This window comes from Ustilago hordei (assembly GCF_900519145.1).
Source record: "Ustilago hordei strain Uho2 genome assembly, contig: UHO2_contig_21, whole genome shotgun sequence".
Taxonomy (NCBI): Eukaryota; Fungi; Basidiomycota; class Ustilaginomycetes; order Ustilaginales; family Ustilaginaceae; genus Ustilago; species Ustilago hordei.
Window position 1 is genome coordinate 443,661 of NW_024545274.1, and position 17,201 is coordinate 460,861.

The 17,201-nt window shown below is 47.7% G+C and overlaps 5 protein-coding genes across 5 annotated transcripts; 3 read left to right on the plus strand and 2 right to left on the minus strand.

Moving 5' to 3' along the window:
* Positions 1 to 166: 166 nt before the first annotated feature.
* On the plus strand, positions 167 to 1,506 carry UHO2_06892 (uncharacterized protein; the record flags this gene model as incomplete). Its single annotated transcript, XM_041557930.1, has 2 exons — positions 167 to 739; positions 826 to 1,506. The coding sequence occupies 2 exons, from the start codon at positions 167 to 169 to the stop codon at positions 1,504 to 1,506; spliced, it is 1,254 nt and encodes a 417-aa protein (XP_041413864.1).
* A 2,790-nt stretch (positions 1,507 to 4,296) lies between these two features.
* UHO2_06893 (uncharacterized protein) lies at positions 4,297 to 6,143 on the plus strand (the record flags this gene model as incomplete). The annotated part of the gene is made up of 3 exons (XM_041557931.1): positions 4,297 to 5,299; positions 5,351 to 5,658; positions 5,766 to 6,143. The coding sequence occupies 3 exons, from the start codon at positions 4,297 to 4,299 to the stop codon at positions 6,141 to 6,143; spliced, it is 1,689 nt and encodes a 562-aa protein (XP_041413865.1).
* Positions 6,144 to 9,800: 3,657 nt separating this feature from the next.
* UHO2_06894 (uncharacterized protein) lies at positions 9,801 to 10,699 on the minus strand (the record flags this gene model as incomplete). Its single annotated transcript, XM_041557932.1, has 2 exons — positions 9,801 to 10,110; positions 10,173 to 10,699. 2 exons carry the CDS (start codon positions 10,697 to 10,699, stop codon positions 9,801 to 9,803), a joined length of 837 nt encoding a protein of 278 aa, XP_041413866.1.
* A 3,447-nt stretch (positions 10,700 to 14,146) lies between these two features.
* UHO2_06895 (putative glucokinase) lies at positions 14,147 to 15,905 on the plus strand (the record flags this gene model as incomplete). The annotated part of the gene is made up of 6 exons (XM_041557933.1): positions 14,147 to 14,529; positions 14,718 to 14,930; positions 14,977 to 15,244; positions 15,337 to 15,402; positions 15,491 to 15,641; positions 15,838 to 15,905. The coding sequence occupies 6 exons, from the start codon at positions 14,147 to 14,149 to the stop codon at positions 15,903 to 15,905; spliced, it is 1,149 nt and encodes a 382-aa protein (XP_041413867.1).
* A 94-nt stretch (positions 15,906 to 15,999) lies between these two features.
* UHO2_06896 (uncharacterized protein) lies at positions 16,000 to 17,101 on the minus strand (the record flags this gene model as incomplete). The annotated part of the gene is made up of 3 exons (XM_041557934.1): positions 16,000 to 16,313; positions 16,358 to 16,534; positions 16,579 to 17,101. The coding sequence occupies 3 exons, from the start codon at positions 17,099 to 17,101 to the stop codon at positions 16,000 to 16,002; spliced, it is 1,014 nt and encodes a 337-aa protein (XP_041413868.1).
* Between the last annotated feature and the right edge of the window lie 100 nt (positions 17,102 to 17,201).

Here is a 17,201-nt window from a genome sequence, read left to right on the forward strand (position 1 = left end):
CTATCACCATCTCCAGTAGCATTTCCTCCCTGTCAGTGCCAGGACATGGACATGCCATCCCCTCAACCATATCAACAACATTACACTATTCACAGCTTTGCAGCAAGCCTCTGGATTGGCTCCAGCATCAGAGCAGTCTTCAACTGCTTCACAGCACAACACAATAATGTCAGCTCAGTCCAACCTTGATTGCTCTCATCAGTGCCACCCTTCTGCAACTTCCAGCACCTTGGCTGGGGCTGAGTCGACTCAGCCAGCAACCTCTCCCACTTCCCCTTTGTCCTCCTCCACTCCTTCTGGTTCCAATGCCACCACATCTGCCAGTTCTTTGCCTCGCCAAACCTCTACCCAGCCAACTCAAATCTCTGCAACTTGCAGACATCAAGCCAGTACTTGTGGCAGCAGGTTCAACAAAACAGATCATATTGCCTACTTCAATTGGTCACCTAGTGACATAAATAACCTCATTGATATCATCTACAATAATGATCATTACCAACGTGTTCTATTGCCAGGATGTTTGACTGCGGAACAGGAAAAGGGTCTGAAGACAAACAAAGATGTTATCTGTGGGCAGATATGGCAGGAGCTGTTCCCAGACAAGTCTACTGTTGGTGGTGCTGGTCAAGTAAAGACTAAGATTCGCTGGCTCACTGAACAATACAACAACATCAAGAAGACCATCTCACAGCAGACCAGTGCTGGAGTACTTCTTCAAGACATGGATCACAACAGCTCGGTAAGTACAACTTAGTTGATTCATGTTAAGTGTGCCAATGTTCTTATACTTTATATCTCTGTCTATGCTTCTTTATCAACTTGCAGGACTATGCCACATGCAAATCAATTGCTCAAAGCCACCCTTGGTTTGAGCACTGGCATGAGATGATGACCAACTGTGCACAGACTGGTCCAGTTGTTCTTCTCACTGGTCACCCATATGATGCCACCCCTGCCTCCTCTCAGAATAACTTGGTTGATGCTGATGTGAACATGGATGATGCCAGCGATGCTCACTACCCTCAGCAATGCAACATTCCTGGCATGGAATCCATTCTTGAGGAGTTGCAAAATGATCCCATTGGAGCAAGAGTTATCTCATCTTTTTCTTCTTCAGTTGCAGCCACCCCAGCTGCTGCTTCATCTTTATCCCACTCACCCTTCTCTTCCTCATCCAACCTGTCTTTGATTGGCCCCACCCCCTTCACCATTACCCCTATAGACACTCCAACCCACCAGCACTCATCCAGCACCGCTTTTGAGGCTGATGAAGTGGACAATGGTGATGGTGACTCTGTTTACCATTCTCCAGCCACAGGTACAACACCCAAGAAGTCTCGACCCTTCACTTCCAAGAGCAAGCGAGAAGAGCTGTCGGAAATTGTGCAGGCCTGCACCCAAGACATGCTTCAGGCACAAATCAAGGTTGAGGAGGAATGCACAAAGAGGGAGGAAATGCACATTCAATTTGCCAGGGAAGAAAGTGAGAGACAAGAGTGCATGTGAACTGAAGAGCATGGTTGGCTCATGGAGATGGTGCAGATGATGAACCCTAATTTACCCTTTGGCAACATTGCTGGAAGTAGTCAAAGCAATCTTGATCTTGACCCACTGGTTCTTGCCATGGATCAGCAGGACAATAGCAATTCAGCTCATGAGTAGACCATTTGGCAAGAATGGTGTTCCTTTTGAGTTCTCCAAGTTCTGTTCCTGTGTTTCCAACTTGTTGTACCATTGCTCTCTGTAAAGCTAGCTCTCAATATGTATGACTAGCATACCCCATACCCAGTCTTCCATGTAATCTCTCAAATGTAGATTGCTTCAATGTGATGAATTGTTCCACATACAAGATGCTGATCGGTGTAGCCCCGGTTCCAAGCATGCATGTTGTGCAGAAATCAGCTGTGCAGAACCCAGCTGTGCAGAACTCAGCTGTGCAGAACCCAGCTGTGCAGAACTCAGCTGCATTGTGTTTGTAGCTTTGGACTCTCTTTTGGACCACATCATCCTCTCCTATTTCTGGCCCTCTACTTCAACCATGGTGTGCACTTCTGACAAACAGCACCTCCTGGATGACATTGAGACCACCATCATGCACTCATTGATGGTGGAATCCAAGATGCAACTTGATCTGATGGATGTCGATGCCACTTGGCACCCTAATGATGACCTTGAAGATTCTGATGATGACATGTTTGATCATGCTATCTCATTCGTGCTCATCAGGACTTACAACATCATCAGCCAGTCTCAATACACAGTTGAATGCCTTCAACTGCTGCAATGAAAGGATCCCCTCATCAACATGCTTGATCAATATGCTGTCATCAACTGCAAGCTCTTTTGAGGGGCTGTTTGCATGACCCCAGATGCATTCCAAGCTCTCACTTACAGACTCAGCACAACCAATGCCTTCAGATCAATATCAAGCTTTTGGCATGTTCAGCAGCAAGTGGCAGTTGGTCTATATCAGCTTGGACAGTCAGGAAATGGTGGTGGAGTTTGTGATGTTGCATTTGCCTGCAGTTGCAGTTGGGGCTCAGTTCATGTGTGGACAGATAGGACTATTGCAGGCCTATACAAGCTGAACAGTGAGGTAGTAACCTTTGCAACTGAAGATGAGCATGCTAAGGCAAAAGCATGGGTTGCTGATAAGAGTGGAGTCGAGGAATGGTCTAGAGGATGGTTGGTGGTAGATGGTACACACATCAATCTTGCTTGGAAGCCAGCACTCAATGCTCATGAGCATTACTCATACAAGGGTGATTATACATTCAACATTGCCCTTGTCTTCCTCCCTCATTCCTTGCACATTGTCAAGTCGGTGGTTGGACATCCTGGTGTCACAGGGACGGCTGGCCTGCGCAAGAGAGTGCGCCAGATGATCAGCGGCAGTTATGATAATGTCGCATAACGGAGCAGTATATGAAGGGTGTGCAGAAGATCAACATATGAAGGGTGCGCCAGATTGATCAGAGTCGACAACCATCAGGGATCAACGAGATTAATCGGGTTGGCAGTGCACATGATTTACAAGATCAATCGAACCCCGGGAATCCAGATCGATCTCATGGGAACAGTCAGAGTCAGCCGGACCATTATGCTTCAACAAGTCGGCTGATCCAAACAAGTACTCAGAGCTATGCTGATGACGGAGGCAGTCGGATCAGCACGCCTCAACTAATTGGCTGATCCGAACAGGTATTTGGAGCTGTGCCGATGTTGGAATCAGTCAGATCAGCATGCTTCAACTAGTCGGCCGATCCAAACAAGTATTCAGAGCTGTGCCGACATCAGAGTCAGTCAAATCAGCATGCTTCAACTAGTCGGCTGATCCGAACAAGTTGAGATGGAACTGAGCTGATGTGACTACATAACCAGGGGGTATGGTCACAAGGTTCAAAAGGGGATTCGCAAGATTAAGTCGAAAGGGGGCCGTGCCGGAAGGGGGCATCACACATCAGACAGAAGGAGAGCATGAAGGCGAGAGGGCAGTGTTGCATAACCCTTGTGCCGAGCAAAATGGTAGAAGCACAGTATCGAAGGGGATGATGCCAGCAGGGCAAGGCAGTGCCTAACAGGGGACAAAGGCCCCTCAAGAGGAGCAGGATAGGTGTCGAGGGAAAACACTGATCGAACATATAAATACTCTCTTTCTACCATAGCATTCGAGTGGATGGGCATCCACTCTGAAAACTCTACTACTTACTCTATACTTACTAGGTTACGTATCTTCGCAATAGCAGTGCTCTTGCAACGACTCTCAATGTGTGTGTTGTATCACTGTTAGTTGACAACTGTAGGCAGTGTTCTTTACACTAGCGGTCCAGTTCACAACTGTAGGCAGTGTTCTTTACACCAGTGGTCCAGTTCATTACTGTAGGTGGTGTTCTCACACTAGCAGTCCAGTTCCTTGCTGTAGGCAGTGTTGCTCAACACCAGTGGTCCAGTCGGTTATTGTAGGCGGTGTTTTACACCAGTGGTCCAGTAACTCATGTTCTCTGTAGGCGATTGGCATATCACAGTCCAGATGACATCCAAGAGCATATCAACAGTACTACGAACACTCATACTGTAGGGGAGGGTGTATCATGCACTCACCAACAAACAACATCTGTGCCGTGCAACCTCTGAATGGAGTGTTCAAGGCGGTCAGTCGAGACTTACTAGGCGACGATGCTTGGTTATGTTTAGGCAAATCATATCGAGTAGTCCTTACTCAATCAACCCCAGCTAGTCTCTGGCATGTGACCGCTTACATTAGAGTGGATCGTTCAAGTTGTGCCCCACAACAACATGACGGAGCCTGACACCAAGGATAGGTTTGAGGAGCTGCAGAGGTTAATGGAAAGGTCCAAGGAAAGAATGGAGAAGCTCCTATCAATGAATTGGACAGTTACCAACCATTTTGTGCAAAGGTTGGAGTCATTGGAAGCCCTCGTCAGGAGCAACAGTCAGTCTGAGGAGACTACCAATGAGGAGTCATTCAAACCCAACCCAGCACCCAGACCACACAGGATGGGGTCATTCCTAGGTCAAAACACGCAATCATATTCAAACTACAAGAAGTATGCGACCCCTACCGGGCTGAGGTACAGTCAGCCCTATGAAGGAATACCTAGGGACACCGAATATGACGTCAAGAACATGGGGGAGCCTTCCCCTGGTCAGTCTAAACCACTTTCCACCCCTTTCCCAAAGTTCAATCCGAGGGATGTGGAGATCTTCCTGATCGAAGCTGAAACATGGTTTGCATTCAATCGAGTCTATGACCACAAGAGCATGATCCATCACATGGGGTCCCAGTTGGAAGGGAATGCTTGCGAATGGTGGACATCCAAGATACGAATTGATCACGACCAACAAGGGAGATTGTTCCATGACTGGCATTATTTCAGACAACGCTTGACCGAACAATACAACCCCCGCAATTCGAGAATCGAAGCTTACAACAAGCTACTCAACATGCAACTCACAACTGACACACCTGGTGCAGCTACTCGACATGTTGAATGGTTCAGGGACCTTGAAGGGCAAGTCAATATGGAGGACAGGGACTTGGTTATTGACTTATTCCGAAGTACCCTCACCCACGGTCTTCAGGAGAAGTTCAAGCGAAACCCACCTACAAGTATTTGGGAATGGTATCAAGAGGTAGAGGACATTGATTGTCAACAAATGGTGATGCAACATTCTGCCTCAAGATATCCCAGCATACTTACATCTCGCATGAACCTGGTCGCACAAGCAACAACAACAGCAATCCCACAGGCCCGACAACCTGGACCTGTAACTGCAGGTACTTCATACTGATTTGGTAATCGTCCCCTGCCTCCTCACCTGTTACAAGCCCAGAAGCCAAGGGAGGCTAACCCTCAGGACAGCAACACTTGTCACGTGTGCAGAGGCACAGGACATTGGGCAAGGGATTGTCCTACTAGAAAACCTCCCGTACCAATGACAACCAGACCTAATGGTCCAAAAGTCATGGTGACCTTAGAAGATGCCCCCGAGGGAGAATCAACTCCTGAGGAGGAAAGCACGACTGAAGAAGAACTGCAAGATGCATATTCAGTCAAGCAAGCCAGCCTCGAGCTCACTCAGTTATCTCTCGCTGACGAGGCAGAGAGCGATTATGAGGAGGACGAGGAGGGAAATGTCAGTGGGATGATGCCCTGATGGCGTGCATTGCCCTACAACCTTGGTTGCCATCCATTTGTACATATCAAGATTGTTCTGTTTGTTTCTCTGCTAACACAAGCAAGGCAGTGCTCAAGTTAACGGGTATGATCCAAGATCACCTGGCCCGAATACTCACCGACACAGGTGCAGGCTTATCCATAGTTTCAGAATCTTTCGTCAGCAAGTACCACTTAAACACAAAACCAACAAAAACACAAACTGTACATGGTGTCACCAGACACAAACTTGCCATTAACAGCTCTGCTACAGTGCAGGTAGTTATTGGAAAACATGTACTAGGGGCAGTGGAGGCATCAGTAGCTGACACTGCTGAGTATGACCTCATTCTGGGTTTCTTGGAATTGAAAAGGTTGAGACCAACGATCCAGTGGGATACTGGCCAACTCGAATTCAAGACCCAAGCTCAGAAGGACCAACCAGAAGAGTCAGGAGCCCCATGACTGGCGCCCCTGAAGAAAAACAAAAAGGATCCCCCTGATAAGAACTATAAGTCTATAAAACTTCATGGACACGAGTTCGTATCAGTGGAAAGATTGATCCAAGCAGCTCTGGAGGATGGCCCTATTGGGTTCATGCTGCTAGACACTCCACCCTCATCCCTTCTGGCATTCGGATTTGTGCCTACTGGAGCCAATCGAGGGGTAGAAATGGAGGTAGAAGCGGATAAACTGGTTATGATCAAGGACATACTGGAACTGTACCAACATCTATGAGAGGTGTTCGACGAGGTGGAAGCAGACAAGCTACCACCACACACAGAGAACGATCTACAGCTTGAGCTGGCTGAAAATAGTAAGCCCCCTCAAGGACCATTATATCTCAAGGGACCAAAGGAAATGGCCAAACTCCACAAGTACCTTGACGAAAACCTAGCCAAAGGTTTCATATGGCCATCGAAGAGCCCTGCAAGATCACCAGTACTCTTTGTACCTAAAAAAGATGGAGGATTGCGACTCTGCATCGATTACAGGGGCTTGAATGAAATCACAGTCAAGAATCGAGCACCATTACCACTCATTGATGAACAGTTGTTCCTCCTATGCAAGGCAAGGATATATTCAAAACTGGATCTCAGAGCCACATATAACCTTATCTGTATTGCGGATGGAGATGAGTGGAAGACAGCATTTGGAACCCAGCTGGGTCTTTATGAGTATTTGGTAATGCCTTTTGGCCTAGCTAATGCTCCTGCCCATTTCCAGTCATTTATCAACCACATCTTCCATGATATCATTGGAATATACATGGTGGTGTATCTGGATGACTTCCTAATCTTTAGTGACATGAAAGAGGAACATATCACACATGTCATCAAGATCCTGTCATGCTTGAAGAAGCATTGACTATTCACCAAGCTGTTGAAATGCAAGTTTCACACAGACACCATCGAATTCTTGGGGTATATCATAAAAACCACAGGGATAGAAATGGATCTGGAGAAGGTATGAATGGTTACAGAATGGCCTATGCCTGAGTCGATCCATGACATCCAGCATTTCTTAGGCTTTGCAAACTTCTATCGGAGATTCATAGCTCATTTCACATGCATCACAAAACCACTTACATCGTTAGTAAAGCCCATGGAATGATTCAAGAAGTTTGAGTTACTGGGAGATGCCAAGCAGGCTTTTCACAAGCTCATCCAAGTGTTTATGACAGCTGGGGTGTTGAAACACTTCAACTATCACTTGCTGACATGGCTAGAGACAGATGCAAGTGACTTTGCCATTGCTGGGGTATTAAAACAGGAACATGAAGGACATTGGCATCCAGTAGCTTACTATTCTTGCAAGATGGCATCAGCCAAAAAGAACTATGAGATACATGATAAAGAGCTCCTTGCAGTGGTGGCCTGCCTCACCCAGTGGTGCCATATGTTAGCTGGATTACCCAATCAGCTTGTCATTCTGACAGATCACGAAGCCCTCAAGTATTTTAAATCTCAACAATGTATTACTGGAAGACAAGCTAGATGGGCAATATTGTTGGCCGATTTTGATTTTGTGCTACAATATTGTCCAGGTGACAAGGCTGGAGAACCAGATGCATTAACTCAGAGGAGAGACATGCAACCCATTGGGGAGGAACAGGAACACAATGTGCGACAGTTACTACCATCCAGGGTGTTCGAGAAAGTTCAAGATGAAAATGAACCACAGGACATCCCCGAAACAGCAGGGGTTGCTTCAGTACTGATAGCAGCCATGCCAACAATGGAGGCTATCACTTCTCAAGGATTACTAGGCCTAGTCCGAACGTTCCAGCCCCTAGATCAGGAACTTCAAGAGATGCAAGCCCAGACACCTTTTGAAACCAGGAACAGGCTCTGGCACAAAGACGGATGCCTGGTCATTCCAAAGGTAACCATGCCAGGAAGAACCAACAAATGCAGGACATGAGGCACACAAGAAGTAGATGACCAATCCCTCTCAGTGGAACATCTACGATTCATGGTGATGTCTCAGTGTCATGATGGTGTAACTGCTGGACATGTTGGATGGGACGCCACTATCCGGTCTGCCCAAAGACACTACTGGTGGCCTAATATGACAGCCTGGATTGCAGACTATGTGGCGAGTTGTCCTGTATGCGCATGATACAAGACACCTTGACACTGACCCTATGGTCTCCTCCAACCGTTGTCAACACCAGAAAGGCCATGGGGATCCATATCATTGGACTTCATTGAAGGACTGCTGATGTCAGGAGTCTATGACTCCATCTTAGTCATAGTAGACTGACTGACCAAGTATACAATCATGGTCCCAACGACAAAGACCATAATGGTGGAACAGACAGCTGTACTTCTCAAAACAAACCTCTTTCCACTATTTGGCGCCCCAGACCACATCATCTCAGATCGCAGATGACAATTCATATCCAAGTCTTGGTCCACATTTGTAGACAGCCTAGGTGCAAAACACTTGCCCAGTATGTCCTATCACCCCCAAACCAATGGGCAGACAGAACGAGTAAATCAGGTCATAGAGCAGTACCTCCGGATGTACTGCAACTATGAGCAGGATGATTGGTCTAGCTTAATTCATATGGCGGCATTCGTGTACAACAACACTGTGCATGCTAGTATTGGCATATCCCCATTTTTTGCTTGCTATGGTTGGAATCCCAAGTCACATCTGGAGATACCTGGAAAACTTGGGGTAAATGACCCAAAGCTTGCCAAATACTTCACGGACAATACTGAATGAATTAAGTATCTTCAAGATCATATCAGACAAGCTCAGAGTCGGGCAGTCAACCAATACAACTGCAAATGGAAAGATATTGAATTCAAAGTGGGTGACCTAGTGTACATCAATCGAAGAAACTGGAAGACAAGATGACCAACCCCAAAGTTGGACATGAGGTTGGCAGGCCCATACCTGATCAAAGAAAGGGTTGGTAGAAGGGCATATCGAATCGGTCTACCAGTAAACCTCCAAGTCCACGACATTTTTCATGTATCAATGTTGGAGCTGGCCAGGACAAGCACACTTCCACACCATGTGCAGATTCCAGTAGAGCTACTGTTACTGGAGGAGGACCTCGAATTCGAGGTCGAGGCCTTACTGGACAAACGAGTTCATAATCACAAGATCGAATACAGGGTACTCTGGCAAGGGTACCCAGAAGAAGCAGCATCATGGGAGTCGATCGACCTTCTTGATTGCCCAACCCTCATCCAGGAGTATGAGGAATCGGCAGGGGGACAACGACTATAAGTTTCAACAAAAAAGCAACACAAAAACTTCCACAAAAAGCGACACAAAATGGAGGAGAGCAAAATGTATTGACAGAAGGCAAAAACTCTGTTCAATTTCGTAGCATCTCACGCAAGTCAACAAAAAAAAAAGAGACATAGGCTTTAGAGAAAAAAGGAGCAAAAGAAAATTGAATTGGGGGCAGATACAAACATGTCATTACACATCGCATTCATGAGTAGGAATGAGAGGAGGATGAACCCAGCATCCTCAGAAGAGGAAATCAGCATTCTCACCAGGTACTGTGACAGACTCATGAGGTTGATGCTCCGAGCACAACTTATCATGACAATCAAGGTACAAGAAGAGAATCCAAATGATTGGGAATGCCATCGCTCAGTTAGGTGAGTGCCAGAGAACACCGATGGCAAATATCCATTCGTCGGAGGTGTCAGGGTCAGTCACTTGATCATTGGCACAAACAAATCCCAGACCATAACCATTGGTCACAGTCAGATGCACATGCTCTGCCAGGTAAGTGCCCTGAGGCTGCCTGTTGGGGGGACCGTCACCAAGGTACTCCATGTCTGGAGAAACGGGAATTGTCTGTTTGCAATGCAACAAGTTGCCAAGGTGACAATGAGTGCAGGTGCGAGGAACACAACTGTAAGGGATGAAGGGGTTGACAAATGCAGAAGGAAAACAACTAAAAAAAAGGGGGTTAGTGTTGGCAGTAAGAAAGAGAATGGTGTACAAAAGACTACTTACGGGAGACTAAGACTAGCACACCGGGCACATTGCCAGCTAGGCCAGGGCATACAACCCTCGGTCATTCGAAGCATGGCCAGACAGTGCAGTTGCTGTTCAGTTGAAGAACCTCTACCTACCTCCCACTCTGGAGGATAGTCCCCAGTAGCAATTTTTACCACCAGCCTAGACACCACCAATCCTTCAGACCAACCAGCTATCTCACCGTTGGTAGGTACATGATGATCAAGGGAAGGAGGGGCTGGAGTACATGCCAAGTCTACTTCCACAGCATCACGATGGTCAGAGGAAGAAGTCGTGGGGCGTTCCAGGTCAAGGAATGAAGGATTGGGTCTGTACATGTGCCCAAGGGAGGAGCAGAGGGAAAGCAAGGAAGCAGCTGGGCTTGGGAAGGCCAAGTCATCAGGAAGGGAAGATGTAGGCAACAGGGGAGTCTGGATAGAAGAAGTTGGACTAGGCAACAGGGGAGTCTGGATAGAAGAAGTCAGACTCTGAGGGGCAGGGTCGTTGTTAGAAACCTTGACCATTGTAGTAGGAGGTGAAGGGGAAGTCCTCAAAGGACGAGAATGACAAAGACAGGGCATACCGAGTAGAGGGATATCGGTTGCATGATATGGTAAGAGGAGAAGAAAGAGGGGATGAAAAGAAAGACAAAGGAGGGCTTATATAACCTTGACAGAGCTCAGCTCTGGAAGGGGGGGTAATGTCACAGGGACGGCTGGCCTGTGCAAGAGAGTGTGCCAGATGATCAGCAGCAGTTATGATAATGTTGCGTAACAGAGCAGTATATGAAGGGTGCGCAGAAGATCAACATATGAAGGGTGCACCAGATTGATCAGAGTCGACAACCATCAGGGATCAACGAGATTAATTGGGTTGGCAGCACACATGATTTACAAGATCAATCGAACCCCGGGAATCCAGATCGATCTCATGGGAACAGTTGGAGTCAGCCGGACCATTATGCTTCAACAAGTCGGCCGATCCAAACAAGTACTCGGAGCTATGCTGATGACGGAGGCAGTCGGATCAGCATGCCTCAACTAATTGGCCGATCCGAACAGGTATTTGGAGCTGTGCCGATGTTGGAATCAGTCAGATCAGCATGCTTCAACTAGTCAGCCGATCCAAACAAGTATTCAGAGCTGTGCCGACATCAGAGTCAGTCAAATCAGCATGCTTCAACTAGTCGGCTGATCCGAACAAGTTGAGATGGAACTGAGCTGATGTGACCACATAACCAGGGGGTATGGTCACGAGGCTCAAAAGGGGATTCACAAGATTAAGTTGAAAGGGGGCCATGCTGGAAGGGGGCATCACACATCAGACAGAAGGAGAGCATGAAGGCGAGAGGGCAGTGTTGCATAACCCTTGTGCCGAGCAAAATGGTAGGAGCACAGTATCGAAGGGGATGATGCCAGCAGGGCAAGGCAGTGCCTAACAGGGGACAAAGGCCCCTCAAGAGGAGCAGGATAGGTGTCGAGGGAAAATACCGATCAAACATATAAATACTCTCTTTCTACCATAGCATTCAAGTGGATGGGCATCCACTCTGAAAACTCTACTACTTACTCTATACTTACTAGGTTACGTATCTTCGCAATAGCAGTGCTCTTGCAATGACTCTCAATGTGTGTGTTGTATCACCATTAGTTGACAACTGTAGGTGGTGTTCTTTACACTAGTGGTCCAGTTCATTACTGTAGGTGGTGTTCTCACACTAGCAGTCCAGTTCCTTGCTGTAGGTGGTGTTGCTCGACACCCAGTGGTCCAGTCGGTTATTGTAGGTGGTGTTTTACACCAGTGGTCCAGTAACTCAGGTTCTCTGTAGGCGATTGGCATATCGCAGTCCAGATGATGTCCAAGAGCATATCAACAGTACTATGAACACTCGTACTGTAGGGGAGGGTGTATCATGCACTCACCAACAAACAATGTCCATGCCGTGCAACCTCTGAATGGAGTGTTCAAGGCGGTCAGTCGAGACTTACTAGGCGATGATGCTTGGTTACATTTAGGTGAATCATATCGAGTAGTCCTTACTCAATCAACCCCAGCTAGTCTCTGGCGCGCGACCGCTTACACCTGGGTCATCACATGATGCACAAGTCTGGGCTTCAGGCAGTGGTATTGTTGCGAAGCCTCGTTTGCATCTTGATGAAGGCGAGTTTGTCTGGGTTGATGCTGGTTATGGCTACTCCAGCTACACAGTTGGACCATACAGCAACACTGCAGCTGCAAAGAGCAGAGATCTCCACTACTTCAACTATTCACTCTCCTGCATTTGTGTCAAGGCCGAACATGGCATTGCCTACCTCAAGAACCACTTCCAATGTCTCATTGGATTTCGAGGCAACCTGTATCAAGAAGAGGACCATGAGAAAGCTGCACATATGGTCCAGGCTTGTATCATTGCACATACATTCGCAAGCCATTATGATCGACCAGATGAGGTGGCAGAATACCTTAAGGCATCAGAAACTCTATCTGAAGCTGAGGTGCTGGAGACCACGTCAGGGATGGAAGCATATCAGCAGGCTACTGAAGATGCAAGGATACAACAAAGGGAAAACCAGCAGCAATATGAACAGGAACAGGCTGCTGCCATGGAGGGCATGTCTCAGAACCAAGTCCAGAAGTTCAGGCAGGAGAAAGCACTGGATCTTAGGGAGGAGATGCTCACTGCACTTTTTGCTTCTCATGGTTGCCCTTTTGAGGACACAACAGCAGAATCTCAAAGGATGGGAATGACAACATTGGCCTTTGCTGAATGGCAGGAGAGACAAAACCAACAGCATGAGGCTTGCAGAAGACAGCAATCAGAACAGGTGTGATGTAAGCTATTTGCTTTAGCTTTTCAATCAAAGGTTTTGGCATTGTTCAGTATAGTGTTCAACAATGTCTGATATGATCACTTTGATCTTGACCTGGTGTAGGGAATCAGAGATTGTTTTTACCAGGCAGTCAAGTGAAACTCCAAGATGCATGTGTCACAGGCCTGTGCAGTTTCTTGGGGCATCAAAAATTGGGGCCCAAACATATTTTCAAAGTATTGTGTTTTTCAAAACTCAGAGATAACTGAAACCCCCTAGTCTGCATCACAATAGTCACACTGTCGTGCCTGAGTGAGCGAGCGAGTACAGTGAGGAAGAGTTCGTCCGTACAGAGCAGTCGCTGTTGCTATTTGTCAGACTTTTCGCGTTTTTAAAAACGTGGGTTTTTCGAGGGGCGCGCTTTTGGAGGAAATAAGGAAACGCAAGTTTACAAAAACGCGAGGTACTCATACGGCCGATAAGAGACACAAACTAACAGTAAGCATATGAAACATGACGGGGCATCTATCTTCTCCTCCTTGGGTATCGGATAGCCGGTATGCCGATGCCTGTCGTAGGCCAACATGCTACGGATCCGAGTGAGCGAAGGTGACGAAGGTGTGAGATCGAACTAGAGCTCACATACTTTCACACAGCTTCGAAAAACCCGCGTTTTTAGAAACGCGAAAAGTTTGATACTTCCTAATGCTCGGCCCATCTCTCTCTCTCTCTCTCTCTCTCTCTCTCTCTCTCTCTTCTGCCAAGCTTACGGACTTGATTTCGCATCCCGCTCTTTCTGCTCCCAACACACGCGGTGCCGTTTGATGTTGCTGCTGCCCATCGTGACTCTATACCCTTCGCTTCGCTTGTGGCCTCGCTTTGGGTTGAATAATTGTGCTTGAGTGGGCTTCAATTTGCTAGGTCTGCGTGGTTGGTGCGCATCAGCCATGTTCTTCTTGCTTCGTTCTAACCAATCCTCTTTCCTCGACTTGACTTCATTCCCCGTGCTCTCCTCCCCTCTCCTCCCTTTCATCCGCCTCATCACCACTTACTTCGGGTCCGCACCCGGTTCCATCCCAAACCCAACCTTCTTTCCCCCCCCCCGTCACCATCACCCGTCACTCAACCTTATCGGAAGACTCATCCGAAAGTGTTTCAACGATGCCGGCAGTTCCGCCCGTCTCACGGCAACAAGCCCTTTCCTCCATCGTCGAGCAATTCACCCTCTCCAAACCTCTTCTGGAATCCCTCATCGCCCGCTTCCATGAACTCTACGATTACGGTCTCTCCCACGATGGAGCTGAAATGCAAATGATTCCATCCTTCGTCACCGGAGTCCCCACCGGTTCCGAAAAGGGTACTTACCTCGCTCTCGATCTCGGTGGAACCAATCTTCGCGTTTGCGAAGTCGCTTTGGACGGCAAAGGCACTTTCTCCATCAAACAGGAAAAGTATCGCGTTTCGGATGCGCTCAAGCAAGGACCTGTTCGCGATCTCTTTGATTATATGGCAAGAAGCGTTGATAACTTCTTGACCGACTTCGGGTACTGCTTCCACCGAGGATGTTCTTCATTTGGGCTTGACATTTAGTTTCCCGGTGGAGCAATCGGCGATTGATCGCGGACACTTGATTCATTGGACGAAAGGTTTCAACTGCCCGGATGCACCAGGAAGGATGTGGTTCAGTTGTTGCAGGAATCGTTGGATAGGAAGCATATTAAGTCAAATGCAGTGCTCTTGTCAACGATACCGTAGGTGCGCTGTTGGCCCATGCTTATGCATCGAAAGGTGCACTGATCAGTGCTATCTTTGGTACCGGTACCAATGGCGCTTATCTGGAAAGCATTGATAAGATCAAGAAACTCAAGGCTGCGCAAGGATCGATCAGTCACATGGTCGTCAACACGGAATGGGGTGGATTCGATGATCAGCGTAAAGCTCTCCCGTGACTATCTTTGATAATAAGGTGGATAGGGAATCGATCAGACAAGGAATCATATCTTTGAGAAGATGATCTCGGGCATGTACCTTGGCGAAGTGGCTAGATGTGTGCTTTTGCACTTGATCGATCAGTTGGTGTTGTTCCAGGGGTACAGCTCGGCGTTGATGAATAGGCAGTATGCTTTCGATACGGCGTACATGTCTGCGGTCGAAGCTGATAAGGAGGATGCCAGTTCGCCTAGCAGTGCGACCAGGAAAGTGCTGGTGGAAACGATGAAGATCAAGCCTGAGTATGTCTCAGCGGAAGATGTGGAGACGGTAAGGAAGGTATGCGAGATTGTCGGAACGAGAGCGGCTAGATTGAGCGCTGTAGCTATTGCGGCACTATGATTCAGACTGGGAACGTGCAGAGTACGGGACCGGAAGATGATGGAGTGAAAGTGGGCATGGATGGTAGTGTGATGAGTATTATCCAAGTAAGTAGCAAACGCTCGCCTCTTTTAGCTCGGGTTTGTTGCAAGTTGTCGGCTAACCTCTCTTCTTACTTGCTCGTGTTTGTGACAGACTTCGAGGTACGCATGCGCAGTGCACTACGCCGAATTGATTGGCGACGAGGGCGAGAAGCGCGTCAAGATCGGTCTTGCAAAGGATGGAAGTGGTGTAGGAGCTGCATTGGGCGCGCTGCAAGCGGCTAAACAGGCTGCCAGCGGTCATCGTGTGTTGAGTCAGTATCACAGACCGACCCCAACTTTGCTTGCTTTCGGTTCCCTTGCTGAACTTTTCTCTGCTGCTCTTCCCGTTTCTTTCTTACTACAGAACTTGAATTGTCGACCATGAGGGTCACATTGAATGAATCGCAACCCTCCTGTACTCAACACACGCAAAATTACATTCTATCAGCATCATCACAGCAACATCGGATCATGAGGGAGCAAGATTGTATTCGAGCATCGAAGAGGCCAGGGCAGACGGAACATAAAACAGGCACGCAGCGGGAGATCTTGGTGGGGCGGTATCAGCATGTGTTTTAGAAGTAAGGCTAACAATGCCCGGAACTTGGAGGAGAAAATTATTTATCGACCCCAACTCTTCTCAATCTCGACAAAACTATAGAGGGAACCTTTAATCACCGAATCTTTCCAATCTTTGAACTTGATCCCTAGATCCTTCTCTGCCTTACTTGTATCCAATTTTGCCAGTGGATTAGGTCGATGTTGTTTCCCGTGTTCACCCTTCGGAATGTGATGCTTCAATTCCTGTGGATACTCTGGATTATCATGTATCTCATCGGCCACTTGCTGCCAGCTTACACTTCCACCACAAGCGACGTACCTCGTCTTGCACGCCTTTGGGTTGTCCAACGCTTTGACGTGGATTTCAGCTACGTCTCGCACATCGCAGAACGACCAAAAGCTTTCCACTGGAATTTACCATCTCCATTGGGTCCACCAGCTTTGTAAAGTTTCCAGGGTTCGGCGGAAGAGGTGTTGATAGCCTCTTCGGATTTGACTTGGTGAATGATGGGGCCGTAGATCTGTGGTGGGTTGACGGTTGCAGCGTCAAAGCTAGGATTGTGCTGGTCGAGGAAGTTCCATACTGATTTTTCCGCTAGGGTTTTAGAAATGAGGTAGGCGAGGGAGAGTAGAAATAACCCATAAAGGAGTACTGAATCGGTTGCCAGTCCTTATCCGTATACGTGTAGTCTCTTTTCTCAATACCTCGAAGCGGGTTGAGAATAGCAGCGAAAGAGGAGGTGAGGACGATACGCTTGAGTTGAGGTTTGCGACCGGCGGTTTTGTCAGCTTGTTCAGATTTTAAGGCTGCTGAAAGGACGTTTTGCGTCATCTTGAGGGCTGGGTCGATAATATCGCGTTTGTTATTGGATGCTTTGAGGACGTAAGGGGATGCTACGTGGACGATGTAGTCTTTGCCCAGCACGGGTTGGTCGAGAGAACCGGGAGCGAGGAGGTCAGAGACTTGGACAACATGAATGCGTTTTCCAAATTCATCTGCGAATTGGCGAGATAGCCAGGGCTCCGTCTTGGCTTTGGATCGAATAACACAGGTGACATGGTAGTTGCGGTCGGATTTTAGGAGTTGGTCGAGGACATGAGATCCTACGAAGCCTGATACTCCAGTGAGGAGCACTTTAGGTCCTTCAGCTGGCGCCGACATATTCACCTGTCAGCTCTTGAAGGGTTATAGTTATGGTTCGGAAAAGGTTGTAAAGCTGGAGACAAACCCTTGTATCTTGGCAAGGAGGGTGGATGGTGGT